Source organism: Cervus canadensis, chromosome 11 (assembly GCF_019320065.1).
Source record: "Cervus canadensis isolate Bull #8, Minnesota chromosome 11, ASM1932006v1, whole genome shotgun sequence".
Classification (NCBI taxonomy): domain Eukaryota; kingdom Metazoa; phylum Chordata; class Mammalia; order Artiodactyla; family Cervidae; genus Cervus; species Cervus canadensis.
The window spans coordinates 4408249-4433715 of NC_057396.1; the positions used below are offsets into that span (position 1 = coordinate 4408249).

General features: G+C 42.2%; 1 protein-coding gene across 1 annotated transcript; it reads left to right on the forward strand.

The window, feature by feature from the left end:
• The first annotated feature begins 12163 nt into the window (after window positions 1–12163).
• On the forward strand, window positions 12164–21986 carry LOC122450309 (interstitial collagenase-like). The gene is given in 11 exon segments (XM_043482572.1): window positions 12164–12324; window positions 13005–13249; window positions 13343–13491; window positions 13733–13858; window positions 15248–15354; window positions 15357–15405; window positions 15549–15666; window positions 17989–18122; window positions 20030–20192; window positions 20706–20809; window positions 21222–21986. Coding segments are annotated over 11 exon segments (1410 nt in total). The 5' UTR covers window positions 12164–12219; the 3' UTR covers window positions 21332–21986.
• The last annotated feature ends 3481 nt before the right edge of the window (window positions 21987–25467 follow it).

Here is a 25467-nt window from a genome sequence, read left to right on the forward strand (position 1 = left end):
GAGGTTTGTGACATTGTAGGGGAGGTAGTGATCAAGAGCATCCCCAAGAAAAAGAAACGCAAAAAGGCAAAATGGTTGTCTGAGCGGGTGTTACAAATTGCTGAGAAAAGAAGAGAAGCTGAAGACAAAGGAGAAAAGGAAAGATATATCCATCTGAATGCAGAGTTCCAAAGACTAGCAAGGAGAGATAAGAAAGTCTTCCTCAGTGATCAGTAAAAAGAAATAGAGGAAAACAATAGAATGGGAAAGACTAGACATCTCTTCAAGAAAAGTAGAAATACCAAGGGAACAATTCATGCAAAGATGGGCAAAATAAAGGACAGAAACAGTATGAACCTAACAGAAGCAGAAAATATTAAGAAAAGCTGGAAAGAATACACAGAAGAGCTATACAAAAAAGATCTTCATGACCCAGATAATCACGGTGGTGTGATCACTCACCTAGAGCCAGACATCCTGGAATGTGAAGTCAAGTGGGCATTAGGAAACATCACTATGAACAAAGCTAGTGAAGGTGATGGAATTCCAGTTGAGCTATTTCAAGTCCTAAAAGACACTGCTGCTAAATTGCTGCACTCAATATGCCAGCATATTTGGAAAACTCAGTAGTGGCCACAGGACTGGAAAAGGTCAGTTTTCATTTCAATCCCAAAGAATGTTCAAACTACCGCATAATTGCACTTATCTCACATGCTAGCAAAGTAATGCTCAAAATTCTCCAAGTGAGTCGTCAACAGTACGTGAACCAAGAACTTCCAGATGTTCAAGCTTGATTTAGGAAAGGCAGAGGAACCAGAGATCAAATTGCCAACATCTGTTGGATCATCAAAAAAGCAAGAGAGTTCCAGAAAAACATCTACTTCTGCTTTACTGACTATGCCAAAGCCTTTGACTGTGTGGATCACAACAAACTGTGGAAAGTTCTTCAAGAGATGGAAATACCAGACCACCTGATCTGCCTCCTGAGAAATCTGTATGCAGGTCTAGATGCAACAGTTAGAACCGGACATGGGACAACAGATTGTTTCCAATTGAGAAAGGAGTATGTCAAGGCTGTATATTGTCACCCTGCTTATTTAACTTATGTGCAGAGTACATCATGCAAAATGCTGGGCTGGAGGAAGCACAAGCTGGAAATAGATTGCTGGGAGAAATATCAATAACCTCAGATATGCAGATGACACCACCCTTATGGCAGAAAGTGAAGAGGAACTGAGGAGCCTCTAGATGAAAGTGAAAGAGAGTGAAAAATCTGGGCTAAAACTCAACATTCAAATAACTAAAATCATGCCTTGTATATCATACTTACTAAGTAAATGGAGTTTGGATAAAGTCCAGGAGTTGGTGATGGACAGGGAAGCCTGGCATGCTGCAATCCATGGGGTCGCAAAGAGTCAGACATAACTAAGGGAGTGAACTGAACTGAACTGAGATAAATGGAGTCTGTTTTCCATATGCATTCAATGTTTTATACAAAGTTCAGGGAAATTGTTAACTAACATGTACTTGTCCACATATACAATAGTAACATGATAATTATATTAATAATTTTGGGGAGTTCACTATGATTCCTTGGGTTTAAGTAATTCAGTTCTCTTAGTGACTCTGATTCCTTTTAGGCTTGCCAATTGAAGGAAGAAGCACTTTAGAAAGTGTTAACATGCCACATTTTCTATTCTTAAGAATTTAACCTAAGATTTTCCATATCAAGCAAATATGTGCAAACGCAATATTCCTGGAAAATGATCAGGAACATAAACACAGGTAAAACACCAGCCCTTCACCAGAACGAAGTCAAGGTGAGGAGAAGCTGAAAAGTGATTTAAGCAAGTGTAATGTTCTATGGAACTTCAGAGTAGAACAATCTCACAGAGGAAGGAAAGAGAAAACTATGAATAAAGTAACATTTATACTGGACTTTGAAGAATAGATAGAATGATATTAAGTATAAATAGAGGGAAATAAAAAGTATGACAATGTAGGGGAACAAAGTGCAAGATACATTTGGGAAATAATGTAATTTGCTTGGAAGAGTGGGAAGTGAAGCTTGGAAGTCATTTTTAAACACGGGAGGTCTTCAGTACTACAATTGGTTTGTATTTGCTTTGGTAGATTATATCAGTCACTGAAGGCTTTTATTCATAAAATTAATTATACACCAATTGCATGCTCACTCTGTCCCAGTTTTTATACCATAACAATCCAGTGATTGTATGTGGATTACCTTATTTCAGTCTCAAAAATACTATCTAAGGATGTGCTATTATTATTTCTATTTTTAAGATGAAAAAAATCAAGATATGAAAAGATTGAATAATAGATCATTTATCAATTAGTTGGCAGAGCAGGTATTTGAACCTGAGTCTGTGGTTTAGGAAGCTCTGTGCTATATAAGAGGTAGGAAAGTGAGGATTAGGAGTCCTGGTTAATAGAAAATGACACCAGATATCTCCAAATGGAGAGGCCTTGGTGGTGGCTGAAACTTGAAATAGAAGTTTAAGAAAAATAGTAGGGCCAGAGTTTACGGAGGATGAAGATGTTGGGTGAAGTTATAGAAGTAGATGAGATGGTGTTGGGGAAAAAGTGGCCAGAGATTAAAGATAAGAACTCAGAGTAGGATCTTGGTGAATGACTAGAGTCAGGAGGAGGGACAAGGAAGAGATGCCAGCAAAGGAGAGGAAGTAATCAGAAAAGTATTAATACAAGGAGAAAAAGCAAAGTGCAGAAGCTCCCAAGCCAGAGAAAGAAGGATTTCCAAAACTGAGCATCAATATCAAAAAAGATCAGTGAGAATGTGAACTGAGAAAAAGCCATTTGACTTGGTGGTGGGAGTTAGTAACCATTGAGAGTGCAGTGCCAGAGGGTAAAGTCAAGGTTAATCTTAGTGATGAGACTGATGGTAAAAAGAGGCGTAAAGTGCTGAAATAATAGTATCACCATGGTCATTGATCTGTTTCAGGACAGACTTGTTCACAGGATGAGGAAAATGATCTGTGTCAAAGGAAACACACATGTGAAAGAGAGAAGGATTGAACTCATAAGCGGGGATGTCAGCTTAAGCAAAAATGGACTGTGGTGTCCCATTGGCTGTTTCAAAAAAAAATTGTAGAACTGAAAAATGCATCCCAAAGTCAAGTATAGAAAGATGTCTATGTGGCTTAAGAAATACATCACCTTGTTTTGTAACCAAAGACCTAATATCAAGATTCTATCTTCAGAACTGCCAAGGAAATCCTGAGAAAAAGAGCAAAGCTGGAGCATACCCTCCCAGACTTCAGACAACTATTACAAAGCTATAGTAATCAAAAAAGCGTGGTACTGACACAAACACAGACATATGGATCAATGGAACAGAACAGAGAGCCTAGAAATAAACCCACATACCTATGGTATATTCATCTTGAACAAAGGAGACAAAAACGGAGAAAAGACAGTCTCTTTGGCAAGTGGTGTTAGGAAAGTTGGACAGCCACATGTAAATCAATGAAGTTAAAACACTCCTTCACATTATACACAAAAATAAACTCAAAATAATGTTAATCTTTAAGACAAAACACCATAAAATTCCTAGAAGAGAACATAGGTGAAATATTCGCTGACAAAAATCATAGCAATGTTTTCTTATGTGAGTCTCCCAAGACAGTAGAAAAATTGATAAAAGCAAAAGTAAGCAAGTGAGACCTAAACAAACTTATAAGCTTTTGCACAGCAAAAGAAATCATAAAACAAAATGAAAAGACAACTTATGGACTGGGAGAAATATTTGAAAATGAAGCAGTTGACAAGGACTTTATTTCCAAATTATACAAACAGCTCATACAACTCAATAACAAAAAAAAAAAAAAAACAATCAAAAAAACCATGCAGCTCTAAATAGACATTTCCCAAAGAAGACACACAAATGGCCAATAGACACATGAAAAGATGTTCAGTGTGCTGATTATTAGAGAAATGCAAATTAAAACTACAATGAAGTATCACCTCACACTGGTCAGAATAGCCATCATTAAAACATCTACAATATACACTATATTAACAATGGAGAGGGTGTGGGGAAAAGGGAACTTCCTTACACTGTTGGTGGGAATGTAAACTAATGCAACCTCTATGGAAAACAGTATGGAGTTTCCTTAAAAAACTAGAAATAGAATCGCCATATGATCTAGCAATCCTGCTCCTGGGCATAAATTCAGAGAAGACACTAAATTCAAAAGATACATGCACCTAAATGTTCATAGCAACATTATTTACAATAGCCAAGCATGGGAGCAACTTAAATGTTCATCAGCAGATGAATGCATATACACACAATGGAGTATTACTCAGCTATAACAAGAACAAAATAATGCTGTTTGCAACACGGATGGACCTAGAGATTATCATACTGAGTGAAGTACGTCTGAAAGAGAAAGACAAATACCATGTGATATCATTTATATGTGGAATTTAAAATATGATACAAATGAACTTTTTTCAAAAACAGAGACAAAACCACAGGCATAGAGAACAAACTTATGGTTATGAAAAGGGAAAGAGTCAGGGAGGATAAATCAGGAGCTTGGAATTAGCAGATATAAACTATTACATATAAAATAGATAAACAACAAGGACCAACAGTATAGCACAGGGAACTATGCTCACTACATTGCAATAACTTAGAAAAGAATGTGAAAAAAGAATTCACACATATATATGCATGACTGAATCACTTTGCTGTATACCAGTAACTAATGCAGCATTGTAAATTAGCTGTACTTCAATTAAAAAAAAAAAAACCCACAAAGATTCTGTCTCTACCACTTGCTAATGGGACAACCTGAACTAGAGACTCAGTCATGAAAGTTGCCATAGTTTCTTAATCTATGAGGTGGAAATAATAATATCTGTCCTAATTATTCTACAGGATTATTGTGAAGATGAAATAGTCATGTATGGTAAAGCTACTGAAGGCTCACTGAACATTAAATGCTGTTTCTTTTGCTCCGCACTTATAAGTGTTGACTGACTCAGAAAACCAGTTGTCATGGGCCTGAGTAGTTGAGAGAAATGAAAAAGAACTGGATAAAAGCTACTGGGTTTAGTGAACGCTGTAGTTCAAAAAAAAAAAAAAAAAAGAAAGAAAGAAAAAAAGGTCTGAAGGCAGCAGGATACATTCCTCATAGACTCCCAAACAAGAAAGCAAGTCACAGTCTGGGCATTGCCTCTTCATCAAAATCTCCTAGGGGTGTCCTGATCTTCCTCACATGTCCCAGGTATTACAGACCAGAGGGCTGGGAGAGAACAGTACCAACGCATCTGGGCTGAGCCGTGGTACAAGCAGCACTTATTCCCTGCAGGGCCTTTGGTTTGAACTTCCTTAGAGGAGAACTACAGCTGCAAAAATCTGTAGGCTACTCTCAAGGATATGCTCATGATAAGCATTTTCCAGAATGCCTAATAAAATATTTACATAGACAAGTATTACTGGTAAACAAATTAAAATGCTCAAAATAATCAGTGAATAAATGATTGTAGCATGACATGCAAGTCACCAAAACTAAATGTGCAGTGGTTTATTCAAAATCTCCGTTCAATGGATATGTCCAGATTTTGCCTATGACGTCTTAAATAATTTTAATCTTAGGAGAGTGAAATAAATAAAAATCTAGCCCTGGATATGAGACTTTTAGCAGATAATTGAGCCAAAAAAATCTAACACAAAACAAGCCTTTTTATTTGTGTCATTTAGTATTTATTTGGACTTCCCCGGTGGCACAGTGGTAAAGAATTCGCCTAACAATGCTGGAGATACAGGAGACCCAGGTCCGATCCTGGGTCCTGAAGATCCCCTAGAGAAGAAATAGGCAACCCACTCCAGTATTCTTGCCTGGGAAATCCTAGGGACAGAGGAGGCTGATGGGGCTACAGTTCATGAGGTGATAAAGAGTCAGACACAACTGAACAACTGAATATACACATAGTGTTTATTCATTCTTTTATTCATTTACTAGTTCATTCAATAATCATTTTTACCTACGGAGTTGAGGTACGAACTACAAACAAACTATGAACTACGTAGTATCAATAGGAACAAAGCTAGTGGAGGTGATGGAATTCCAGTTAAGCTATTTCAAATCCTAAAATATGTTGCTGTGAAAGTGCTGCACTCAATATGTCAGGAAATTTGGAAAACTCAGCAGTGGCCACAGGACTGGAAAAGGTCAGTTTTCATTCCAATCCCAAAGAAAGGCAATGCCAAAGAATGCTCAAACTACCGCACAATTGCACTCATTTCATACACTAGCAAAGTACTACTCAAAATTCGCCAAGCCAGGCTTCAACAGTATATGAACCATGAACTTCCAGATGTTCAAGCTGGTTATAGAAAAGGCAGAGGAACCAGAGATCAAATTGCCAACATCTGTTGGATCATCAAAAAAGGAAGAGAATTCCAGAAAAACATCTACTTCTGCTTTATTGACTATGCCAAAGCCTTTGACTGTGTGGATAACAATAAACTGTGGAAGATTCTTAAAGAGATGGGAATACCAGACCACCTGACCTACCTCCTGAGAAATCTGTATGCAGGTCAGGAAGCAACAGTTAGAACTGGACATGGAACAACAGACTGGTTCCAAATAGGAAAAGGAGTATGTCAAGGCTGTATATTGTCACCCTGCTTATTTAACTTCTATGCAGAGTACATCATGAGAAACGCTGGACTGGATGAAGCATAAGCTGGAATCAAGATTGCCGGGAGAAATACCAATAACCTCAGATATGCAGATAACACCACCCTTATGGCAGAAAGTGAAGAACCAAAGAGCCTCTAAATGAAAGTGAAGGAGGACAGTGAAAAAGTTGGCTTAAAACTCAACATTTGGAAAACTAAGATCTTGGCATCTGGTTCCATCACTTCATGGCAAATGGATGGGGAAACAATGGAAACAGTGTCAGACTATTCTGGGGGGCTCCAAAATCACTGCAGATGGTGATTGCAGCCATGAAATTAAAAGATGCTTACACCTTGGAAGAAAAGTTATGGCCAACATAGACAGCATATTAAAAAGCACAAACATTACTTTGCCAACAAAGGTCCATCTAGTCAAAGCTATGATTTTTCCAGTAGTCATGTATGGATGTGAGAGTTGGACTATAAAGAAAGCTGAGCACCGAAGAATTGATGCTTTTGAACTGTGGCGTTGGAGAAGACTCTTGAGCATTCCTTGGACTGCAAGGAGATCCAACCAGTCCATCCTAAAGGAGATCAGTCCTGAATGTTCATTGGAAGGACTGATGCTTAAACTGAAACTCCAATACTTCGGCCACCTGATGCAAAGAACTGATTCATTTGAAAAGACCCTGATGCTGGGAAAGATTGAAGGCGGGAGGAGAAGGGGATGACAGAGGATGAGATGGTTTGATGGCATCACCGACTCAATGGACATGAGTTCGAGTAAACTCTGGGAGTTGGTGATGGACAGGGAAGACTGGTGAGCTGCAGTCTATGGGGTCGCAAAGAGTCAGACACGACTGAGTGACTGAACCGAACTGAACTGAGTTGAGGTAGTAAATACAAGCTGCAATTTTATTAATTTTGTTAAAGGAAATAAGGGTTATTGAGTGGTAGCTTTAAGGGGAATATTGTTTCAGCCCTGAGGGACAGGGTGGTGGCATGGAGACCTTCTTGCAGAAGTGGCATTACATTAGACAGCCCATCATCTCACAACATTATCTCTCTTTTAAGGAGACAAAGTTTCTCCATCCAGAGGGTGTGTATCATGTCGGTTGACAAGAGCACCATGTAGACTGCTAGGAAGTGGACTGGAGTTCCACAGACACATGTCAGTAAGTGACTTAGGGCTGGTGTGTCAATTATTTCTACCTGAAGGGTAGCCACGAGGACTGAAGGACCAGAGATGCATAGTGTCTAGTGTCTGGCACACAGCAGTTATCCATGAAGCCACTACAAGTGTTTGAAGGGAGAATATATAGGGTGGAATATGAAGTGAGAACATATAGGGTGGGATAAATCTTTCCTTCATATTACTCCCGAAACAAAATAGCATTACATATTTAAGGTTTCAGGCTAAAGGCCATTTCAAGACTTGCAGGACCAAAAAAGAAAAGAAAAAAATAACTGACACCCAATTTGAATTATAAAATTAAAAAGGCTGAATTTCCAAGCATAAGTAATGTGAAGCACAACTGAAATTCCAAGATTGACTTTACTATGGAAAAATACAAACACATTTGAGTCTTTCCACAGAGCAGCCTGCATGGAAATAATTGGCCTGTTTTGAAATTGGAGTCATTTGACACAGCCACACCTCTGCAAGCCCTCTTGAGCCTGTCATCCTCCCAGGGGAAGGATAGCAGGATAATTTTCACAAATTTTTACATCCAAAATGGGATTATGGGGGAAGAAGAAGCTCCCAGAGAAAAAAACACTTGGATGTGAAGAGCAATACAATTTTAACATGTTTTGAGTTTCTTAGAAACTATGCTAAGTGCAAGCATTGCTAGGATTTTGGTAGGATTTAATCACCAGATCTTTGTTCTAGATTTTTGTGTTCTATTTTTCACTCACAAATAGATAACTCACTAGCACGAGCCCGGAAGTTACATGTTCTGGTACAGCTACCCAACTGGAAATTTCAAGATTCAAGACCATGTGAATCTTTGAGGTTTGTTGCTTAATCAAAACTTACATAAAATTCCTTGCTATTCTAACAAGAAATTTAACAAAAAGCTGTTTTAGGTATCCAGTTTCCAATCCATGTCAACATGCCTGAAGTTATAACAAAACCCTTAGAGCTTTTAAGTCAGAAACTCCGGACTCAGACCAGGAGAAAAAGGTGTAAGCCTAGGATCTGTCTTTTCTTTCCCCTCATGCTTGTCCTCCTGCAGAGGTGTGACCTCAGGCCTGTAGGCAACTACTCAGCCCTTTAGTTTGCAATTGAAAAATCTGAGTCCTGGACTAGATCAATGGTTTTTGAGCTTCACTGCACTGGATACTCATTGTTTCCTAGAAACCGGGGGCTTTGCTAAAGAAAGGGGGCATGACGGCAAAGTGGGAGTGAAGTAGGTGGGACTCGGCACTGCTTTGCCTTTAATTAGAGCACTTCTGTTAACATCCAGTTCACAAATTAGTCTTCCCAAAAAGATATCATTTGGGACTTCTCTGGGGGTCCAGTGGTTAAGAATGTGCCTTGCAACTCAAGCGAGGCTAATTCGATTCCTTTCAGGGACCTAAGATCTCAGATGCCACGGGCAACTAAAGCCCACGCACCACAGCTCGAGAGAAACCCACGTGCCTCATGAAGACCCGACACAGCCAAATGAATACATTTTTAAAAGAAAGAGGTTTTGTTTAAGTGAAGTGAAAGTCGCTCAGTCGTGTATGACTCTTTGCAACCCCCCGGACTATAGTCCATGGAACTCTCCAGTCCAGAATCCTGGAGTGGGTGGCTTTTCCCTTCTCCAGGGGATCTTCCCAACCCAGGGATCGAACCCAGGTCTCCCGCACGGCAGGCGGATTCTTTACCAGCTGAGCCACAAGGGAAGCCTGCTTTTGTTTAAAGCGGTCTACAGAGTTTGACAACTTCTAGATCATAGGATGGAGACTGTTGCCGGATTGAACAGTTTATGAGGCTCTTCCAGCGTGATGCTTCTGTAATGCCTTGCCCCGTCCCAGGTGGTCACAACGCTGCTCTCTTGAGTCAACCTAGCGATCCCTGTCCCCAGGCCGGGGCAGAGGCGGGGACCACGTCACCCTGACCAGACTCCCCACGGGGGCGGCTTGCGCCGGCTGCCTGCGGGCTGGACACGCAGTCCGCGCCCCTCCGGCCCGCTCCCTGCCTCGCTGCAGCGCCTCGGGGGTCGGCGTTCTGCGGTCCTCAGCCTCCGCATCGCGCTGCGAGGAGAGCTCATCTCCGTGAGGGCGCCTTCCAATTCCTCTCACCGCCGCTAACTCACACGCCCCTTCACTTGGCTGAGGGACTTGTGGTTAAATGATTAGAGAGGAAACAAGCTCTTTCAAATCAATTCAGCAAATCCTGAAGCAAGATTTACGCGTGAGGCGTGTTTCTTAGCATGACAAGGAGCAAATTGGTACAGTGAGAAAAGTCCTGAGACAGCAAACCTGACTTGGTGGGGAAGGCGGGCGACCCCATCAGGCGCTCACGCGGAGCGCGGACCAGGGTTTCTCAACTTTACACTGTACTTAACGTCTTTCAAGGCAGAGGGGTGGGGCGCTGAGGAAAGGAAGCTGCAAATTCAGGCCAGCTTGCCTCACCGAGTGTGTAACGGGTATTACTATGGGCCCAAGACACTTCTGTGGAACATGATTAATGAACATACGTTTTTCATTATATAGCCAGTTATTTATTTTAATTTGCACACAGAAATTACAACCCATTAAGCTATGATTTTATGGATATGACCGACTATACTGAGGCAAAACTTTTAGAGTAAATTTAAAGAAAAGTACAAAAATAATATAAGAGGTGTCACTAATATTTGGCAAAACTCATAACAGAGGTAGAAGGATTGATGGAGATCAGAAAACTTAGGGCTAGACCAGGTCCAGATTCTCTCCTATCCCAGTATTTCTGGTAAAGCTAATCTGTGAAACTATGTACAGACTTCTCTTAAAGTCATGTTAAGGTGTCCCATAAGATGTTTGCTTGTTTGTTTTTATTTTTTGAAATGTGTTTCTTTTTAAAATGTTTATTTACTTATTTATTTTGTTCCATCAGTTCTTAGTTGTGGCATGCAGGTGAAATCTTTTGTTGCCATTTGGGAAGATCCCCTGGAGCAGGGCATGGCAACCCACTCCAGTGTTCTTGCCTGGAGAATCCCAAGGACAGAGGAGGCTGGTGGGCTACAGTCCCGTAGCGTCAGACACGACTGAGTGACGAATCCTTTCACTTCAGGGACTCTCTAGCGTAGCACGTGGGCTTAGTTGTTCCAAGGCTTGTGGGATCTTGGTTCCCCCGCCAAGGACTCAGCCTGTGTCCCTGCGTTGTAAGGCAGATTCCAAACCACTGGGTCACTATGAAAGGCCCTGTTTCTTTGTTAATTACCCTCATCTCACCATAACTGGTGCACAAAAGATGCTAAATAAGGTCTTTGAAATGGATGAATACATAAATACTTGAATGAGTGCATGCGTAAAGAAGAAATAATTGCTTCCTAGCCCCAAGGAACAGACATGTGCTCACACTGAGGAGAAGGAGGATGATTAAAAATAAGATCTCAGACTCACACTTGATCTGCTAGCCTCTGGCTCACCCGATGCAGCCGACAGGCTTCAGAGAAGGAGTCGACTCGTCCCGTGATCCTGCTGGGCAGGGAGTTACCACAAACCCCACCTGTGGATGGGGGTCTTCTCAGCCCGGATTCTCAAATTCTGGGCCTGAATGAAGATTAAGGGAAACTATGGTGCTATGAAAATAGGCAGTTTAGCAAAGGTGGAAAGAAACCCCGCTGAACCCAGAAGAAAAAGTGAGTGTTAATTCATGTCCAACTCTTTGTGACCCCATGGACTGTAGCCTGCCAAGCTCCTTTGTACATGAGATTCTCCAGGCAAGAATACTGGAGTGGGTAGCCATTCTCTTCTCCAAGGAATCTCCTGACCCAGAGATGGAATCCGGGTCTCCTGCATCACAGGCAGATTCTTTACCATCTGGGCCACCAGGGAACCCGGGAGGGCCACCCACAAATGAGTGCCTGTCTGTGCAGGTGCTGAGAAGCCCTAGGGCATACGTGTCAGCAGTTTTGCCCTTTGCTTGGGAAGCAAGGTGTGTGTGTGTAACCAGAGCACTTTATGACCAGCAGAATCAAGCCGCAAAGCCTGCTATTTATTTATTTATTTTAAAGTCCATGGAGTACTCTGTGACCTGTATATATAAGAAGGTCTTTCTCAAACAGGATAGAAATGAATTGGAGAAAACAATTGTTTACATGGTGGATATGTCTCCTTTGCCCACGTCCTGTTTGATAGTAATGAAGATTGCAACACCAAACGACCCCAGATATTCTGCTTGGAGTCACCATTTGTGATGATTGCTCATAGCTAATCAAAGGATGTTGTGAAATGTGAGTCACACAGCTGCCGGCTTCCTGGAAGTTCCAGAACCTGTATATAAAGAGGGAGCTTCCTGGTTGAGACACTGGAGCAGCAGAGAGGTAGGAGCTTTCCGATTCCTTAAGCTGAGACGGAAGACAGAGACCAGCATGCCCAGACTGCCTCTGCTGCTGCTGCTCCTCTGGGGCGCGGGGTCTCACGGCTTCCCAGCAGCGACTTCAGAAACACAAGAACAAGATGTGGAGACGGTGCAGGTAAATGCTGAATTTCACATGCCCAATATACAAAAGCCTTATTTGTGTTTTTCCACAATATAACAGAAGAGTATCAGTGTGCAGTTCTGGTGGTGATTTAGTAACTAAGTCATGTCCAACTCTTTGTGACCCCATGGGCTGGAGCCTACCAGGCTCCTCTGTCCATGGGCTTCCCCCAGCGAGCATACTGACATGCTTTGCCATTCTCTTCCCCAGGGGATATTCCTGACCCAGGAATCGAACCCATGTGTCCTGCATTGCAGGTGGGTTCTTTACTGTCTGAGCTATGAGGGAAGCCCCCAGCAATAGTACAATAGAGTTTATTTAAGGATGGATTTCCTACAAAGAGAGATTTTTGTCAGAAAGGGTATTCTCCCCCAAAATGTATCTAGCTGTGCATAGACTCTCATTTTTCTAGTTAAAAGTGATAGGGAACTAAAGGAATAATATACAAATATGTCTCTATAAAATTATAATTCTGACTTCACAGTAAATAGTGGCAGGAAGAGTTCTACTCCAAAATGAGTTTCCACCAACAAAAAGGATAATAAGGACCATGGAACCTAAATGCAACCTTTAAAAGTCATTCTTTGTTTCAGCTATGACAGTATAAACCATCACTATTTAGTAAAATTAGAGGATTTCCCATTCAGTGTTTTGATAATTTTATCTTTCATCAGAAATACCTGGAAAACTACTACAATCTGAACAGTAATGGGAAGAAAGTTGAAAGGCAGAGAAACGGTGGCCTCATAACTGAAAAGCTAAAGCAAATGCAAAAATTCTTTGGGCTGAGAGTGACTGGGAAACCAGATGCTGAAACTCTGAATGTGATGAAGCAGCCCAGATGTGGGGTGCCCGATGTGGCCCAGTTTGTTCTCACCCCAGGAAATCCTCGTTGGGAGAACACAAACCTGACTTACAGGTAATTAGATTGAGCACCAGAGTGGGAATGCTCTTTTCCTTCAGAGCTGTGAGAAGTGAAATCTGACTTGTCTGTGTTTTATTTCACTTGAAGGATTGAAAATTACACCCCAGACCTGTCAAGAGCAGCTGTGGACCAAGCCATTGAGAAAGCCTTTCAGCTCTGGAGAAATGTCACACCCTTGACCTTCACCAAGGTCTCTGAGGGTCAAGCGGACATAATGATATCCTTTGTCAGGGGAGGTAAGCTCTTTTTGTAGCACGAAAGTATTCTTACCTTAACTTCCCCTTGCCTTTGAATCTCTTCAGCTTTGCAGATAGATTTCCTTGTTTTAAAAAGAGTGTTGATTTTATGGACTTAAGAAGGAGACTAGATCTCATTTGCTGCAAATCTGTTGGCCTCTTAGCAAAGTTAATGCTTACTCTCCTGGGTTAGACTAAATAAGAATCTAGAGAAACATCTGATGAATTCTGTTTCTTGTAGATCATCGTGACAATTCTCCTTTTGATGGACCTGGTGGAAACCTTGCTCATGCTTTTCAACCAGGTGCAGGTATCGGAGGAGACGCTCATTTTGATGATGATGAAAGGTGGACCACCGATTTCCAAAGTAAGTCAGCTTGTCTTGCCTCTCTCAACCCTCCCCCCTCCTCCCACCTTCTTGGTTCATTGTAATATTGGCTGATTTAACTGAAAGAGTGTGTTAATAGAAATATGTACTTTTCTGCTACCACTTAGAAAATTAACAATACATTTAGAAAATGTAAGACAATTACTTCTGTTAGTAAGACCATCTTACTGGTTACAAATGGGCTACTCTGAAATTTCTATTGAGAAAGTGTTGAATATCTTAATGTTTTCCTTGTGGGCATCTACACAGAATCTTTTTTCCTGGAAACACACCAAAGTGTAACAATGTTAGTAAGATGTGTAGAAATTAAGGGAGAAGATACTATATATATATATATATTCTAAAATTTCCAGCATTAAGCATCTATCAATCTATAAATAGGAAAAAAATTGTGTTAATAGAAGAATATTGCTTCTCAGTGAAATAATATATGCCATATGACCACTGACAAGATGGATTAATCTGTGCTAGAGCCTTTTTTTTTTCCATTTATTTTTATTAGTTGGAGGCTAATTACTTTACAATATTGTAGTGGTTTTTGCCATACATTGACATGAATCAGCCATGGATTTACATGTGTTCCCCATCCTGATCCCCCCCCCTCCCCCGCATCTCCCTCCCCATCCCATCCCTCTGGGTCATCCCAGTGCACTAGCCCCGAGCACTTGTCTCATGCATCCAACCTGGACTGGTGATCTGGTTCACACTTGATAATATACATGTTTCAATGCTGTTCTCTCAGATCATCCCACCCTCGCCTTCTCCCATAGAGTCCAAAAGTCTGTTCTATACATCTGTGTCTCTTTTTCTGTCTTGCATGTAGGGTTATCGTTAGCATCTTTCTGAATTCCATATATATGCGTTAGTATACTGTATTGGTCTTTATCTTTCTGGCTTACTTCACTCTATAATGCACTAGAGCCTTGTTGGCTGAATTTGCTTTTTAATTGTAATCATAGAATTCAAGTTTTAACCAATCTCTTCACTGGCTTCCCAGATAGCTCAGTGGTAAAGAACCCGCCTGCCAAATACAGGAGACTCGGGTTCGATCTTTGGGTCACAGAGATCCCTGGAGAAGGAAATGGCAACCCACTCCAGTATTCTTGCCTGGGAAATCCCATGGACAGGGGAGCCTAGCAAGCTGCAGTCCATGGGGATGCAAAGAGTCAGACATGCCTGAGCATGTACTCTCTTCACTAGTAATGAATGCATCCTTCTCCCCTTTTAGGAAAAAATTTATATATTTCAAAAAGCTACTGATAAAATAAGAACATTAATCCTTTTATAGTTGTAGACTACTTCTTAATTAAATGTCTCAAAACTGAAAACATTTCAAATAATTGCAAATGGGTTTATTGTCCCTTTTAGATTATAACTTATATCGCGTGGCAGCTCATGAATTTGGCCATTCCCTTGGACTTTCTCATTCTACTGACATTGGGGCTCTGATGTACCCCAGTTACATCTTCAGTGGTGTGATGTTCAGCTTTCTCAGGATGACATTGATGGGATCCAGGCCATCTACGGTGGGTATAAAGAAAAATAGTATAGACAAGGGGTCCTTAAAACATCTTTTGTATCTTTTGTCTGTATCTTTTAAGAAACTTTCCTTGGTTATGTGGTTTTCCAAAGCCAGGCAGAACTAACTTCAGATCTCTTGTTCCTTTAGGACCTTCCCAAAATCCCATTCAACCAACTGGCCCACAAACCCCAGAAGTGTGTGATAGCAAGCTAACTTTCGATGCTATAACTACAATTCGGGGAGAAATGATGTTCTTCAAAGACCGGTAAGACAACAGTTCTTCTTTGCGTTTTGTATTTGTAGTAATAATAGGACTCACTATTATGGGCTACTACTATGGGCCACTACTATGCTTCACACATTATTTATTACATTTGTTTATATACATGATTATAGTTATAATTAAGTGTAAACAATAGCTTGCTCTTGCACAACATAGTGAATTTTAACAACTTTTTCCCCAGCATGTATTCTGTCATTTGATTCTCAGAAAAATTACCACTGAAGCAGCAAATCAGTGAATATAATTCCATTTTACAGATCTGTAAAGTAAAGCAGAGAGAAGGAAAGAGATCCTCAGGGTAGTGAGTTCACCGGCAGCAGAGCAGTAATTGGTCTTCCGACCTCTGCTTCGGGCCTCTTCCTGTTTTTGTCCCTCTTTGGGATGGTTAGGTACATCAGTATTTTGTTAGGAGAAATCAGTCCTTTTCACAGCATTATCATGCTGATGAGGGTTGTGTAGACCCCTTTTAAGTGTCATCTTGGTAAAGACACCCCTTCCAAAGTCTATGGTCATAACAGGTCTCTGTGCCCCAACCCCGGGAGGGGGCAAAGAACAGTAGGCGCCATTGCAGGGAGAACCCCCAGAAGCTCACGAGGTCCCGGCCGGGGGTGGGAATGGATGGTGACAGTGAGTTTCTGTGCTCAGAGGAGGGTCCCAGAGTTCCCGAGGCAGCATGAGACCTCGAGAAGTCTAGGGTCTCCTTGCGTGTGAGGAGTAGGGCCGCTCTGTGTACAGTTCTGATTCCTAAAGGACCAGGAAAATAGTAATAGCCTTTTTCTGAACGGCACAGCCCAGCACGCATGGAAAGCAGGGGTGCTTTAAAAGGCTGGCTTCTCCTCGCTCTCCTCTTGGAGTGCTCTTCTACTGAGTCACAGTCATAGCTAACCCAGAAGGCAGGGAGTCAGCTCCTCCGGCTTCCCAGCCTGTGCTTTACTATCTCTGAATTTAAGAGATGAGGATGGATGCATGCAGGGGGCAGCTCAATGCTGGGAAGTGCTAGGAAAGATACGGCTTTCAAGAAAAGCTCTCAGTATAGCAGGACATCTCATCAAAGCAAGTACTTGAGGGATGACCCCAAAGAACAGGGCGGGGTCTAAGGTCCGCAAGACCCGAGAGGACTCTGAGGTCATTTGGATGTCACCAAGTCATGGAGACATGAAGGCTAGAAACAGTGACGGTGACAGACTTGCCCCAGTTCTCACAGTCAGGCAGAGGCCACTGGATCAAGAAGGCCAGAGTCTGCCCTGCGGCTTGGAATCAGGAGAACTTTTCTGTGGATCCACATGACGGTTTATGCTTCCTCTTTACCCCAGTCCCTGTGGACTGTAGAGTCAACTTTGTTGTTAACAAATAATAGGCAGAGTCACTCAAGTGACTTAGCACACATGGGCCTGCAGAACCTCCTTTGTGAACTGCCGGTCAAAGGAGCACATAGGGAGGGGCTAAGTAAAACTTAGCGTCTTATCAGGCGTCTTATCAGTCGCATGGCCTTGGACACCTCCCTTTGCCCCCCCTCCCCAATTTCTAATCTGTGAGATGGAAGTAATCTCTCACAGGATTTCTGTGAGGTAAGGCATGAAGTAGGCAGAGTGTGTACGAAATGCAGAATGCTAGTGTTGTGTTCTAGCCAGTGCCATTGGAGAATTTTGCAAGCTTGCTGTTAAACAGCATTATTAAAAGTTTAATTATATCAATTTAAAATTATATCTAAACCAAAGGTACTAAAAATAATCATAACTCATCCGTTTGTGTGTGCGTGTGTATGTGTGTGCATGTGTGTTAGTCACTCAGTCATGTCCAACTCTGTGACCCCTGTAGCCCTAGCCTGCCAGGCTCCTCTGTACATGGGATTCTCCAGGGAAGAATACTGGAGTGGGTGGCCATTCCCTTCTCCAGGGGATCTTTCCAGCCTAGGGATCAAACTCAGGTCTTCTCCATTGCAGATATATTCTTTACCATCTGAGCCACCAGGGAAGGCCCCATCCCTCTGTATCCCTTTGAAATTATTTTGCTATATTTTTCTATTTATTTATATTCCTGAGATGGCTTCTGCCTGTATGGGGGAAATACTATACAGTGAGGTACCATTTCAAATCTCTTGAAATCTGCAGTGGTTGGAGTATGTTCAGCAAGAAAGAAAGCAAAGGCTACAGACCAGAACTCCTCTCCACCTCCACTTTGGAGAGCCACATGATAAACACTAACCCACAAGCCACCAGTGCCAGCCATAGAAGGGCCTGGATGACACCAGAACTTGCTATGGATTTGATCAAAACCTTTTTTTTTTTTTTTTCTTCAAATTAGGTTCTACATGCGCACAAATCCCTTCTACCCAGAAGTGGAGCTCAATTTCATTTCTGTTTTCTGGCCACATCTCCCAAATGGACTTCATGCTGCTTATGAGGTTGCCGACAGGGACGAGGTCCGGTTTTTCAAAGGTAATACTTCCAATTTTTGCTGTTCTTTAGTCACTAAGTCACGTCTGACTCTTTTGCGACCCCATGGGTTGTAGTCTGCCAGGCTCCTCTGTCCAATTAACTTTCAGTTTTTACCAATTGGGACTTCCCTGGTGGCTCAGAGGGTAAAGCATTTGCCTGCAATGCGGGAGACCCAGGTTCGATCCCTGAGTGGGAAGATCCCCTGGAGAAGGGAATGGTAGCCCACTCCAGTACTCTGGCCTGGAGAATCCCAGAGACAGAGGAGCCTGGTGGGCTATACAGTCCATGAGGTCACAGAGGCGGACATGACTGAGGGACTTCACTTTCACTTTTTACCAATTAAGTTTTCTTCTGCTTTGGGCTCATGTGTGAGATTACTACCGACTTTCTTTCCATGGACTTTGACAAACGGAGCATTCATGCCATATCAGTGGGAGTCCATCTCCTTAGCCAAGAATCGCAGAGTGCATTTCTAAGGGAAAAAATTTGAGACACAGATTTTCTGGCCTGTTTGTGAATATGAACCTATGAAAGGATTTTCTGTGCAAACTATGTATTTTAAATCCTCTCCACCTCCCTGGGGTGTCCAGGAATAAAACTGAGAGGAACATTGGAGTCGCTTGGTTCCCTAGAGCCTGTTTTCCGCCAAGTTGCTTTCCTGAAAGGAGAAGCTGGCCCACGACAGCCAGATGGGGGCGCTGCAGCCTTGCCATCAGAGTACGCCTCGCAGACCAGCTGCGCTGACACTGTCCCCAGTCTGTGAGAATCACAGAACCTCACATAGCATAAGGCCCACAAAGTCCATCTATGTAGTCAGATCCTACTCCAGACCTTCTTGAATGTTACCAAGATTCCAAGGCAATTCATATGTACATTAAAGTGTGAAAAGTCCTTAATTACCATGAACTGCATGAGGCAAACTTTTTGATTCTATCAGAATAAACCCCAATCCAATGGTCAGCTCCTTACTTTGACAACACTATGCTAAATACCAGTTTTTCTGAAAATATATGTTTGGCAGAGTATAGACGAACATTAAGACACCTGACCCAGTAACACTCTCAAGGCAAAGAACTGAAAACAGTTCAGATGGGCAATAAACTTTGAAATGGGCTTTCTAGCTCTTTCATAAAGAAAATAAATAGGATTTTAGATATATAAAGTTTCAAACTGCTTTTTTCCCCGAGGGATAAATAAGAATACTTGTGCAATAAGAACAATGCTGGCTTCAAGATGTAAGACCAGTTTTATTTGAGTTGTGATTTACTAAGTATTGGAGAAGGAAAAGGCTACTCACTCCAGTATTCTGGCCTGGAGAATTCCATGGACTGTATAGTCCATGGGGTCACAAAGAGTCAGACACAACTGAACAACTTTCACTTCACTTACTGAGTATAAATGTGCAGAATCTGGACACAGCTTAAATTTAAGGATTTGGAACTGTCTTCTAGTTAGATGTAATGATTTCTACCCAGGGTCGCAAGTCATTACAGATCGTGAGTCATTACAACCCTCTGGACTTTAGGATACCTTGGGGTGAACTTCTGCAGCCTGTGGGCAACCTGGAGAAGTGAAGATTTCTATCCCTGTGGTGGCATGATGAACTCTTTAATCGTTTGAACCTCTGGCTTTGGAAAGAGGCCGTCAGCTCCATAAACCAGTCATTCCCAAAGCTCGCTACAGATCAGAATCATCTAGGAAAAAAAACTTAAATATACTAATTTAATTGGCCTGGGGTAGCCTATCAGCATCCGTATTCAGAAAAAACACAAAAATCTCCCTCAATGATTCTGATGTGCAGCGGGGACACTGCCCTCGCACGTGAGAGTGAGCATTTAGCTGGAGATCTGCCTCCTGCCTACTGGTGCCCTTGGCAAGGGTTTTCATCCCGGTTTCTTGATTGGCAGGTAACAAGTACTGGGCTGTTAAGGGGCAGGATGTGGTCTACGGATACCCCAGGGACATCCACAGATCCTTTGGCTTTCCGAGAACGGTGAAGAGCATCGATGCTGCTGTTTCTGAGGAAGATACTGGGAAAACATACTTCTTTGTTGCCAACAAATGCTGGAGGTAAAGACTGGGTGCAGAAAATGGGAGGATACCTGTCCTTTCTACATAGAAGTTACTAGATTGAATCATTAAGACATGAGTCTCACATTGCCTTGGCTGGCTGCCTTTGCTGTGAATGGCAGTAGCTTGTCTAGTTGCAAAGTCTATTGACCAATAATGATCATATCTGTCCTAGAAATTCAGGAAGAACGTGGGCCTGAATTGAGAAAGATAATGTGAAGAGAAGGGCATTCACCTTCACAGAACTGCTGCAGACACCAGGAACATACCTTTGACTGCATTTGACATTAATGGCACCTATTGGAGAAATTAGAATTAGATGTCATAGTTCAGAGGGACCTTATAAATTTTCTAGTCCACCCAGCATCCTGCTCACCTCATCTCACTTCCTATTTTATACATAATCTGTGAAAGAGATTTTATTATGTTTTTGCTGATGAATTCCTCATAACGGTTTTGAGAAGGCTACATCTTTAACAAGTAGTTCTGACATTCCAATTATTTTTTGACCAGGTATGATGAATATAAACAATCCATGGATGCAGGCTACCCCAAAATGATAGCAGAAGAATTTCCTGGAATTGGAGACAAAGTTGATGCTGTTTTCCAGAAAGGTGGTAAGTGAGTTTACAATACTCCTCTATATTTGGCCACCTCATGAGAAGAGTTGACTCATTGGAAAAGACCCTGATGCTGGGAGGGATTGGGGGCAGGAAGAGAAGGGGATGACAGAGGATGAGATGGCTGGATGGCATCACCGACTCAATGGGCATGAGTTTGAGCAAACTCCGGGAGTTGATGAGGGACAGGGAGGCCTGGCGTGCTGCGATTCATGGAGTCACAAAGAGTTGGACACAACTGAGTGACTGAACTGAACTGAACTGATTTTGTTGCCACAGAATAGCATCAGTATTGCTATTTGGAACAGAAAATACAAAAAATATTTATTCTGACAAATGACTTGGATTTTTTCAGGTTAAACCTAGAAATCATTTGTATAACATAATGTCTCCTTTGTTTTACTTCTAGGATTTTTCTATTTCTTCCGTGGAACAAGACAATACAAATTTGATCCCAAAACTAAGAGAATTTTGACTCTCCTAAAAGCTAATAGCTGGTTCAACTGCAGAAAAAATTGACCAGTGTTTACAAGGTTAAACAGAAAAATATGTTTTACAAGTCTAGGGAAGGTGTTTCTTGAAGAGCCATGAGATGTGTTAGTCGCTCAGTCGTGTCCGATTCTTTGTGACCCCATGGACTGTAGCTTACCAGGCTCCTTTGTCCATGGGATTCTCCAGGCAAGAATACTGGAGTGGGTTGCCATTTCCTTCTCCATGAAGAGCCATATATTTAAATGAAATAAAGTTATTAAGTATAATCTTATTTTTAAGTATAATCTTATTTTTAAGTATACTCTTATTTATACCTCATTCAGCATTTCTTTTTAGATTTAGAATGTAATTTTTATATACTACTGTAATTTAGTTTCACAAATGAGGCCTAAGTAAGGTCAGGTTTATAGCTTATGGATTCATATGGGCCAGTTTTGCAATGAGAGAAACTCTTCCGCAAAATATAAGACTCTGACATTGATACTGGAAAACACTCTCAGTGATGTCTTCTCTCAAGAGAGAAAGAGACGAGATATGAGCCTTCGCCAGAAGAAAAACAATTCAAGAACGTATGAGCAATCACTACTACCATCCTGATATGCAGGGGACAACTTTGTTATAAAGTGTTTTACATTTGAAATAAAGCCATCCTTGCCTCTACTGTTTCTTAAACTTTCTATTATATTTGTTATGCTATTATTTCTGATTTTAAAGTCACACAGAGATTTTCAAATTTGAAATAAGAACTATGCAATATATTCATGTGTGAAATGAGAATAGATGCAAAGTTCGGATATTCTCCATTCTCATGGAATTTACATCATACAGAAGCGGGGAGAATCTATTTTCCACGCCCTTATAAGGATTCCAAAACTGGCTTTAGGTAAGCTCAGTGACAGCATGCAGCACTTTCTAACGGCCTGTCCTCGTCTCTCCTTCTGAGTACATGGAAGAGTTGTATTTTCCACAGTTCAGTTCCCTGCAGATGTGGACGGGAGGGGTGGCAAGTGGCATCTGGATAGTCTTGGCCAGCGGACTGTGCCCAGAAGTGACCACTGTCACTTCCGGATGGAAACCCTGGATGCTGGTGCAAACTTCTCTAGTACTGTGGGGATTGCAGAAACACGTGCATGCTCAGTCGCTCAGTTGTGTCCGACTCTTTGAGACCCCATGGACTTCTCTGTCCATGGGATTCTCCTGTCCATGGGACCCACCAGGCTCCTCTGTCCATGGGATTCTCCAGGCAAGAATACTGGAGTGGGTTGCCATTCCCTCCTCTAGGGGATCTTCCTGACCCAGGGGTCGAACCCATGTCTCCTGCATCCCGTGCATTGCCGGAAGATTCTTTACTGCTGAGCCCCTGGATAAGCCCCCTGTAGAACACAGTTTGAGAGAATTTCCACAAGGTGGAAGAAGCCTGAATTCCTGGGCCAAGCTCTGAACAGTCACCCAAAACCTCAGTAGATTTTGCCTAAGAAATAAACGTTCATTGTGCTAAGCTACCAAGATTTTAGATTTTGTTAAAGCTGCACAACCTAGTTCTCCCAGATGAACACTGTCTCGTTCCTCATGCCTGAGTTGGGAGGATGTTAATGGAGATAGGAGTCCTGGAGGTAGCCTCTGAGCCCTGTGGGCTTCAGGCACGCCTCAGAGGGTGCTCATGTTTGCATGCTTACTCCTTCAGCCGTGTCCCACCCTTGGCAACCCTGTGGACTGTAACCCACCAGACTCCTCTGTCCAGGGGGTTTTCCAGACAAGAATTCTGGAGTGGGTTGTCATTTTCTCCTTTAGGGGATCTTCCCAACACAAGGATTGAACCCATGCCTCCTGCATCTCCGCATTGCAGGTGGATTCTTTAGTGCTGAGACACAGAGGATTTCCAGAATGTTTACAGACTTCCAAGTACGCAGAGAGTCTTGGGAATATTTTGAGGTATTCATGATTCTGAGGCAGGCAGCTAAGTCAACAAATTGGACAGCAGTATAACCTTCCCTTTGGCCAAGTCCCTCTCATATTAAAATATACCATAGACCTGGGAGCAGGAGCGCGTCGCGGGGCAGGAGGGTGAGGGAAATGGAGAGAACCTCACAGTCTCAGGGTTTATGGTCATTGGGTTCCTTTCTGGCTTGTCTCTTGCCAGTCATTCTGAATTGGCATCCTTCCTGGGGGCACACACATCGCTCAGCCGAGATGGACTCCAGTGAGGAGGATCCTGGGAAGTTGGTAGGACCTCTGGACTGGAGTCTCCCATCCCTTTTTGACCTCTCCAGAATCCTTGTTGCTGGTAGCTTGTCGTCCAGAGGACTCAAGACATGGTGGTTACTAATAGACTTCCCACAGTACTTCTTCATCCCATGTGGACTCCTTCAAGGGCGGTGAGCATCACAGATTCCCTTGAACTTCATCTGGGTCATAAAATAGATGGAGAAAAGACCTATCGATCCTATCAACCAATGACTCCACCCACATGCCCCCTCCCTGGAACCCTCACACCCTGGGGAGGAGGGAAAACTAATTAACATTTCTTTAGGTTATGAAGGCCTTCCTTTGTGTATGGGCCCAGCAAAATTATGCATAACCGTAGGCCGACAAACTTGGGCTTTCATCCTGCCTCCAAAAGAAGACTTGCAGACATTGCTGCCCTTTTTCTGTCTGTGAACCATGTTTACTACTGAAACTTTAGGGAAAGAGTTAGGGAAAGAACAAAAACATTATGTAAAAGGTTACTAACACTACATTGAAATATTACCATGACAAAGGACTTCTTGGCTGGCTTGACAGTGGAATTGTTGCAGGAAGGGGGACCCCTTCCAGGGCCCGAAACTGGGCTCTTGTCTAACACTCGGAAATGAATTGTCCGAGGAGACACATGCTGACAAAGCAAGAGATTTTATTGGGAAAGGGCACCCGGGTGGAGAGCAGTAGGTAAGGGAACCCAGGAGAACTGCTCTGCCTCGTGGCTCACAGTCTTGGGTTTTATGGTGATGGGATTAGTTTCCGGGTGGTCTTTGGCCAATCATTCTAATTCACAGTCTTTCCTGGTGGCACACGCATCGCTCAGCCAAGATGGATGCTAGCAAGAGGGATTCTGGGAAGTGGACGGACAGGTAGTGTCTCCTCTCGATCTTTCCCGAACTCTTCCGATCTTTCCCGAACTCTTCCAGCTGGTGGTGGCCTATTAGTTCTGTATTCCTTATCAGGATCTCCTGCCATAAAACAACTCATGCAAATAGTTACTATGGTGCCTGGCCAGGGTGGGCGGTTTCAATCAGTGTGCTTCCCCTAACAGAATGACACCCTCCTCCTCTTCGAATCATCCTCGATAAACAAATTGGGCCTGAACTAGAGACATATAAAACATATGGAAACTTGCTGCCAGCACCAAAGAACTTGGTACTTGGACCAGACATTTCACAGTGACCAGTCGTGGTCATAGTAACTATTTCTTTCGCTATAATCAGTCATATTTTATACAGGCCTGTGTCCCACTTCCTTTTGTTATAGCCATAAGAAATTTACAACTTGATCTGTAACTTGTATTAATTACCAATTTTGTGTTACTCCTGTTTAATTCAATCATAGTACCTACTACTGGGAACAAATCAAATTTCATTTACTTGATAATGCCTCTCTGAATGTACTATTACTGCAAAAGGAAATCTTTGAAACTTTTTCTAAACGTCTGCCCTCTTCCACTAATTTAGAAACTTTAGCTAAACAAATTATCCGGGCTAGACCCACAAGGATGGTTTCAAAGTATTATTGGGTCTAGAACTGTAACTTTGGTGACTGTCTTGATAATTGTATTTGTTGTTTATCGTCACCTTTCTATATGGTTGGTTAATACTAACCAAACTCATTTGGTCAGGACCTTTTTTTTTTTTTTACAAATATAATAAAATAGGGGGAATTGTCAGGAAGCATTTAACAAGAGGCTTCCTGTGTGCTATTTTGGATCTGTCAGGAACCCTCTGGCCCTTATTGATTCTTGAATATTCAGGAATTAAGAGGAGAGGCACGCCTTTCCCGGGGCTAAGGAATCCAGGCATTTCTCATTACAGTGATAAGTACCCTCTTCCTTTTTATGAGCCATATGGTAAAAGGTGATTGTTTGCAACTCTCTCTTTAATAGGGATCATCTTAAAACATAAGTCTGGAATTTT